The following is an 8,436-nucleotide window of genomic DNA, read 5'->3' as shown; positions in this document are numbered from 1 at the left end:
TTATAGCACCATTATTCACAGTCAGTTCACTGGTCTGTGTGCTAGTCTTACACCGCAGATTAGATACAGATAAATAGACTATGAGAAACAATGCAGAAGTGGCAGCCACGGTCAACAAGGGCAAGAGTCAAATTGGAAGGAAATGAATAGAAACATGGTGGTAGGCAGGAAGATCTGTGCGAAATACTACCTTCCCGTACCGCACTATACCAAAAAAATCCAACCCCCTAACAATGCCCAGCTTTTGGCCTGGACAAGCTGCAAAGTCAAAACAATTTCCTCCCACAGGAGGAGACATCTTGGGCATACTTGATCAATCCAGTCCCCCGCTCCTCTCCGGAGATGTGCAAAGGTACCTGTAGCTAGCACCGTACCAAGAAGCGCGGTAGGGCTTTACTCAGTTTTAACACTGACCTCTTAGAATAGAAAAATCTGCTAAAAAGGTCAAGTATTAGCTTCCTTAGTGGCACTGGTTGTGCATGTGTCTGACTGAAACGGATATCCTTGTGTACTTGAGCAGGTGGCAGGAAGTCTCCATGCTGCCTTCCCAGCCATTTCTCAGGGTGTTCGATGATACCTACACCAACCCATACGCCTGTACACAAGGGAAACTGGTGTGCTTTCCAGCTATGTACCAGGGTTGACATACTAGTTTTTCCACTGCTCATCTGCACCCATATGCAAGTGACAACAGAACATTTTAGGTAGAGCATGCAAGTCGTGGAGATTCTGTCCGGTTATTTTCACCCTCTCCCCAGTTCAGGTACTGGCTGAGCTGCATAGCTGGCAGTGTAGAGTGAAGGCAAGAGTTCACAGTGCGGCCTTGGTAGCCAGCTCCAGACAACTATGAGGCAGTTGGTAGAGAGATGCAGGCGTTCCCAGTGGAATTGCTCTCTGCCTGCTGAAGTGCCCTTTTGGAGTCTCCCACTGCCCCAACATCCAGCTCATGACACCTGGAATTGAGAGAGAAGTAATCCATTAGTTCTTTTATAAGATAGAAGGCACACTCCATGTAGACTGAAATGAGTGGTTCACTTAACTTACTGACCAAGGCCACTAACATAGTGTTATGGTTTCTTGTTCATGGAGTCCTGCCCACCCTGTTTTACATTACCAGTCTCCACATCATCCAGCCATCTTCAATTGATGAAGCAGAGAGATTAGTGCATTCTTTTGGAGGAGTTTGGATGAAGCTTTTGCTTTCAGTAAGGGCCTGTCCACAATTCTGGATACCAAGTATTGAAACCAATTGGAGAAAAACAGTAATCAAAGGTAAGATTACTTGATTCTTTTCCTTCCTATACTTCATTAGCCTCCTCTTGTAGCTGAAACATACCAGCTGTGGGTTATTCAAACATGAAGTTATATTTCTTGTTTTGGTGTGCTCATTTCCAGCCCATTTCACACCTAACAAATCCTCACGTAAACATTCCTGCACATGCGGGGGAGGGGGGCAGGGAAGGAGGGACAGAAAGGGAAGCAACATTGCTACAGATGTCTAGATTGCGTGTGCACTTGAGAGGGAAAAAAAAGCCTTTGAGATCAAATTCCTAATTATGACACACTTAAGTCTGCAAGATGGAAGTTATCACAATTTGTGAGATGTCCAGAATGCTGTTTTCATCTAGAAGCTTAATAGCCAGCCAGGATGATACACTGAAGCTACAATTGTATTTTCCACAGAGCCGAAGTGCCAGGCATTAGATTTTGCCTTATTGAGGGCACTCTAAAGATTTAGCTGTGTTCTCAGGAGACTGCTCTAAGAACAGCTGGTGCTTGCACTTCCATTTCATTGAGAGCTGCAATCACAAGAATTCAAATGTTTTAAAGGCTCCCCCTCCTTCATGAAAAGACAGGCCATTTCTAACTACATCACAGTTGGCAGATTTTCTGTGAAAAACCCATGTGCAATGATTTTGCTTTATAAGGGCACATGACACATGCTCAGTTCTCAGTAATGTCAGCCTTAAGTGTTCAAATCATCTGAGTTCTCCTCCGCCCCCCACCAAAGTACGAGTTTTGATCAAAAATGAAATAATTATTTTATAATATATATATAAAATATATAATATAATAATATATAATAATAATTTTTAGGTTCTTTTTATTTGCCTCCTCGTTTTTCAGCCTTTCGAGCTCATATTTTCAAACTTTTTTCTGCAACCATAAGAACAAGAAATTTACCTTTTTTAAAACGAAAAGCTCAGAGTCTCATACTATCACAAAACTCCAGGAACTGGGACTAAGAGACACTCCAAATAGCACCAGAAATGTCAAAAATCATGAGCTGACAACACTGCATTCTATATTATCCACCTCTGGATCTCTGTGCCTGCTTCTCTAATTGTTTTTTAAGACTGTAGAGTTAGGGGCGGCTATTGTCTGTGTTGTGATCAGCACCCAGAACACCGCTGGTATTTTTAAAACAAACCAACCAATCCAAAAAATCCAGTGATGGTCTCCCACAGTGGGGCAAAACAAAGTCAAACTATGCAGATTAGCTTTTTGTTGTAGAGACAAAATGGAAACAGTAAAAAAAAAGAAAAAAGAAAAAAAAAGAAAGCAAGTGACTGCATGAATAAATAGAACGAATCCTTAATTCTAGCTTGACCCTATCACTGCAAAGGCTGAAAGAAAAAGTGTTTACAGGGATTGGAAATATTGGCAGTATTTCCCCTATTATTTCTAACTCTTCACAGACACCAGTAACAAAAGAAAATATACCATTTAAAAAAAATCCTTTTGCTGAAATAACTGCACATCTGTTGAATGCAACTTAACATGGTACTCATGCCAGAGATGGGAAAAAAATATTTTAGACTTTAAAAAAAAAAGGTGTGCATTAATTTAAAACTTTTCACTGATCTGCCAGAGTACTTACAAAGCCTATTCTTTTGAAAGCACGTGGGTAATCAGATTTTGTATGGAGGTTTGACAAAACATACATCCCACTACACTCAAGATCCACTTTATTTCCCTGTGGTCACAGTCAGGTCAAGAGCAGCAAATTAACAAAAATACAAAGTCACTTGGCACTGATAGGTAACAAAAGGTGTTTTCCCTTTATAAGTAGAAAGGAGATTTCCAGTGGCTACAGTCTACAAGGCAAGCTTTCTGGGGTCACAGGATGTAGTATTTGAAAGGTACAATGATATTGCAAAGGTAACAGTAGCAATCCTTACAGAAATTCAAAGTCAGAGATAGCAACTACCTGAAAATAAAGATTCAAGCAATGACAGAATCTGAAACCTGATTAAACAGTTGCTTGGCCAAACTAATGCAAATGGCCATGTTTTCAGTTCTATCACTTTCTTTGAGAATGAAAATACAGTTAACATTCAATACCATGTTAATTTTGTTTCAAGAGCTTTACTCACCATGATTCATATTCTTGATAGGTTTTCAATTGGCCAAACATTTTACATCAAGTATAAAAAAGGGGCAATTGACAATAATTCAATAGTTATATAATTGTTTCAAGAGGTAGCACTAGTTAAGACTGTTGTACAGTCTAATTTTATCTTTGTATAATCATCTTAAATTTCTCTGTATTATCTGCCACTCTTAAATCATAACACTGTACAAATCATCTAAATGCCTCAGGTTACAAACATTTCAAATGTAAATACAATATTATGGAACATTTTTATATGCTAGCAAAAGGTATGTGTGTAAATAATTACTAGCCAGAGCATTATTAGGAGTTTATTCTGAAGCTTTTACTTTAAGCTCTTATATCATGAAAGATGTTTAATCTTTACAACGTTTATTAGAAACTGAGATGTTTTTATTTCTACCATTATAAAAGTAATATAGGAGACCGTTCTAAACCATCTTCAAAATGCAGACCAATCTTGTTTGTATATAAACTGTACACAAAAACAAGGCACTATACATTTTTGGATATTGAAATATAAAGGTTGATTTGCATAGTTTCTAAAGAAACCCATGCCATAAATACAAATGCTTTGTTTAGTTTAGCACCTGAAGCAGCATTGAAAATAATTCATTACCTATTGCAAAGAGAAACTTTTCAGAATGCATAAGATATATATATAGGTGGTACAGCTAATTCAGTATAAGCAACTGCCATCCAACTACCTTTCTGTAGAGATTTTTTTTTTTACATGAAAGTCTTGAAAGTGAATACATATTGCATTGTTAAATACATACTTGTTCTATGTGTTTATATAAATATAAATTCTTTGTAATCCACAAACTAACAAAATAACACTTTACAAAGAGAACATCTTCAAAAAAACCACATGGCAAGGACTATGTATAGCCAAAGGGTTGTTGCAGTAGTAGCTTGAGAAACTACTGTTTGAGTGCACAGGAGAGCAAAGGCTAAACACATTACCCTTGGAATTGAACCAAAGTTTCCAAAGAGTTCTCTTGCACATTTACAATATTACACAACTCAAGATCAGGCAGTATCTAAAAATTTAAGATCTCTAATTTCTTTTTTGAACACTAATCCAGAGCAATTCATTTTGCTAATTCCAAGGTGTTGAAAGGGACGCTACAGATCCCTCTGGTACTATCACTAAGCGATAACATTACTTAGAAAAGTCCTTTTGCCTTTTTCACGTTAACTTGCTTCCAAGAGGGCAGTGCATTGTACTCGTCTCTCGTCATCTCTAAGGCGGCCTGAATTTAAGACAAAAAGACACATCACTATAGGAAAGTAATTTACTAAACTCAAAGTGCTCACCAATTGAGTAGTGAAACTGTCACAAGAGTGTGTGGGAATGATTCAATACATGCATGTACACAAAAAATGTACCCTCCACCCTCTTACCTCAAAGTCTTCATCTGAAAGATAAATTTCAAGTTTCAGTGGATCAACTCCCTCAGGTAGAGGCCTAGCTAAAAGATCTGCTAGTGGATACACAGTTTTGCACAACTTGGCTAACACATCCTCTACAAGGATTATCTGATTAGAAACTTCAGCATCCTGGAGGAGAGAGAGGAATAAAAGGAGAGTTTAGAAACATGCTACTGAAATCAGCAATTGCTGATTTTAAATACAGCCTACTACAGAGCTGGTACCAATTCTGCCCTAGCTGGGGATGGTTAGCTGGCCCCTGTATTTTAGAAGCAGACTATGCACATTTGGTGTTAGCCCAGTTCTTTGGCTGGAACAATCTGCTACTATAAAATATTTGTATTTAAGAACACGAGGGCACTCCTCTTCCTTAAGAAACCCCATTTCACCCATTTTTTTACTCCTGCCACCACATTTTGACGAAGGAGGAAGACTTGCAGAAGACTCCTGGAGATAGCCAGTGTCCCTTCTTGGCCATAGTTTACACTTAAAAACATCCTGCATCTGAGCTTCTTAAAGTAGTCACATGGGCTGGAATTAACTTCGTTTTCCTGAAGGGGAAACTGATGCAGAGGCCCAAAGAAATCCCTGTAGAATGGCACTTTGACATGCTAGTATGGAGATTCTGATTTGAATTACATAAACAAAAACATACTGCTGTCTGTTTTGTTCAGTTACACTGAGACTCTTCCAGGTGGGCCATCGCCACCAAAGACAATGCGATATTTTGTATGAAAACAGACAATATTCCAGTCCATGGCTTCAAAGAAAACAGGAGGCTGCCTTGTTGGGAGACAGAGCTTAATCAAGGTTTTGTGCAGCTCAGAGGTGGCACCCCTATTTTATCTTACTAGTTTTTAGGTAGGATTCAATGTTGAGAATCAAGTTAAGAATCTTTTAATTCCACTTCAGTCTTCAAAGAATGAAACATTTACTAGAATGTATGAAAATCTGTAACTCATTGAAAATATCTATCGTGCACTTATCAAAATTCAGCCATGTAACGATACTTATTTCTTCCAGATTCCTGAAGTCCATTATTTAGGTTAATCCTCTGGAGTTTGGGACTTCCCAGCAGAAAACGTGCAGGCCGGTACTAACAATATCAAACAGAAAAATACAAGCGCAGCAACAGGAAACAATTGCAGTAGAAGGTTTGTTTACCATTTCTGTGATCTCAGCTATGTCTTCTCTGTGTTCCCAGCTAGGGAACATATTGGTGAACGTCAGGGGTTCAAGACCAGCATGAATTAGGTAGGATTTGGGAGGCTTCTTTACGTTTTTTCCTATAACATCCAAAATACAAAACCAGAGGTGTTATAAAACACGAATTATCTTGCAGACTCTGTCACTCTACATTACCAGGTAAAATTTTAGCAAGGCCCTTCATCTAGACCAGAGGTTCTCAAACTGTGGTCCGCGGACCACCAGTGGTCCGCAAGCTCCATTCAGGTGGTCTGCGGATAGTTCCCTCTAAGGTACACGCCTGGGTGGCCGCACACAAGAAAACAAATGGCCACCCACCTAATTAATGGAGCCGCGCAGGCAGGGCTCCCCAAGGCCACCATCTCACCTTACATGTGTGTCTTCTCCAGGGTCCAGGCACCTAATTAGCTTGGAATTTGGGACGTGCAGGGCTGCAGCAGCCAGAGAAAGAGGTGACTTTCCCCAGCACCAGGGCTGCGGCTGCCGGGGAGAGACCTTCCCTCCTCCCAGTCTCAACTCAGGGGCTGCCGCGGCGGGGGAGAGATGGTACATCCATTGCATTAGAAAGGTAATACTACTGATATTAAAATATGAATTGCGTATTTTTATTTGTAGAACAAAAACCAATTATTATTTTTTTTCATATAGCACTTTTATCCAAAGCACTCTACAATAGATAGCTAACGGTACAAAACAACATTTGGAAAGATCAATAAGTGTTCTGCCAAGACCCTCAACAATTTTCAAGTGGTCCGCAAAAAAAAAAAAAAAAAAGTTTGAGAACCACTGATCTAGACCAGCATTTCTCAAATGCGGCCACCATGGGGCTTTTCTTGTAGCCACAACCTCCTGGGCTGTGATGGGGGCGGGAGTGGGGGAAGAAACACAAAGCAGCAGCCCCTCCTCCAAGGCTGCCGGTAGTGCTTGGGCCATGCCCCCCTCTGGAGACACAAAAGCTGGAGGAGCAGGCAGCCAGTGAGTTCTGCACTTTCTCGGGGGCGGTGGGGTCAGGCTTCAGCCCTGGGGTGGCGGGCTCTAGCCACAAGGCTTCGGGTTCCATTCCCTGGCTGCACAGTGACGGACTCTGGCCCCAAGCTCACCACCCCCCATCGCCCCAGCCCCCACTGCCTCTGTACCCACCTTCCCATTCAGGGGATAATTTAACCCAGGCTTGCTGGGGCTGAGTTACTCTGTTGTGACTAATAATTTGGACATGTATATGTGCATTTTTCTCCCCCTACAATTAAGTAAGTATTTTCGGACAAATTGTCAGAGTGGCCACACGCAAGAGTTGGTGGCCACACTCTGAGACCAACAAAAATGTGTTGTGAGAACCCTGATCTAGACTTTATTAAACAAACTTTCTTTTGCGCATCAGAGCAACTTTAAAAAGGTGTATTTTTCAATATTCTAAAAGTGTGCCTATCATGTCATCTCCGGGCATATGTACAAATCCAAATACGTAGCTTACTACTGAAAAAGAACAAAACAAAATGGACTCCTCTCCTAACGTGCACAATATAAGCCTTCCCTACCCTATGCCCAATCCACCAACCTGCAAAAAAGCCTGAATGGAAAGATGAATTTGCATAATTTTACCAAAAGAAGGGAATTCCAGAACAGAGTGTCCTGCATTGGAAAATGTCAGCAGCATGCAAAATTCAAGTATGGAGACCCTGGTGAGAACATCTCAGCTGCCCACAATGTCACTGCAGTACGTGGGGAATGCAAGGTGGTAATGGTGGTTAGAAGCTAAAACATACAGGCCTTTAGAAAGCAATACAAACACCTGGAACGGTACCTAGAAGTGAACAGGAAATCACTGCAGTCTATGCAGCACTCATAATATGTTCCCTATGGCCAGCTGGACCACTGCAATTTGCTGTAGTTGGAACTTACCAAGGATCTTCAAAGGATGCCCTGCACACCATACAGAACACTGTAATAATCCTACCTGGAGGTCAGAAAGATATGCCCATAGATAATGTCTGCAGTTATTACACCAAGCGCAGAGGAAAAAAGGAACTCTTGGCCAGCTTAGTGCATAGCAATGGGGGACCCACAAGTGCTCCTAGATAGTGAATACTCCTGAAGAAGGGTGGACAAACATCCTTAAAATGGAGACAGGCATAATTTCTCAAAACAGCCTCATCCAGCTCACAATACTCCAAGTCTCTATCTCAGGTAGGCAACTCATGGGTTAGATGAAATGATGACAGAGCAGCTTGTCATTGGCTTAAACCACCTTGCCGTCTCCTCTAGCAGCCTCCCATAGACACTGAGCATGAGGAATGACAACAGAACCTTGCAAGAGGACACACTTGAGCTATTACCAAGCATTCTAGGATCTCATAGGACAAAGCACCAATCCAGGATCAAGAATGATCCTGTCTATTGCACTC

At 40.9% G+C, this 8,436-nt stretch overlaps 1 protein-coding gene across 9 annotated transcripts in view; it reads right to left on the bottom strand.

Moving 5' to 3' along the window:
- Positions 1-2,859: 2,859 nt before the first annotated feature.
- The window catches only part of SVIL (supervillin), a 149,317-nt gene continuing 143,740 nt past the window's right edge, over positions 2,860-8,436 (bottom strand). For 6 of the 9 annotated variants that reach the window (XM_073334375.2, XM_073334379.2, XM_073334378.2 and 3 more), the window contains 3 exons: positions 5,993-6,114; positions 4,802-4,957; positions 2,860-4,650 (listed from right to left, as the gene is read on the bottom strand). In XM_073334375.2, coding sequence (XP_073190476.1) covers positions 4,564-4,650; positions 4,802-4,957; positions 5,993-6,114 — 365 coding nt within the window. In that variant the 3' untranslated portion in view covers positions 2,860-4,563. The remainder of the gene's footprint in view (positions 4,651-4,801; positions 4,958-5,992; positions 6,115-8,436) is intronic. The other 3 variants (XM_073334387.2, XM_073334388.2, XM_073334389.2) reach the window with 1 other exon arrangement.

This window comes from Lepidochelys kempii, chromosome 2, assembly GCF_965140285.1.
Source record: "Lepidochelys kempii isolate rLepKem1 chromosome 2, rLepKem1.hap1, whole genome shotgun sequence".
NCBI lineage: Eukaryota > Metazoa > Chordata > Testudines > Cheloniidae > Lepidochelys > Lepidochelys kempii.
This window is presented reverse-complemented; position numbering and strand designations above follow the sequence as displayed.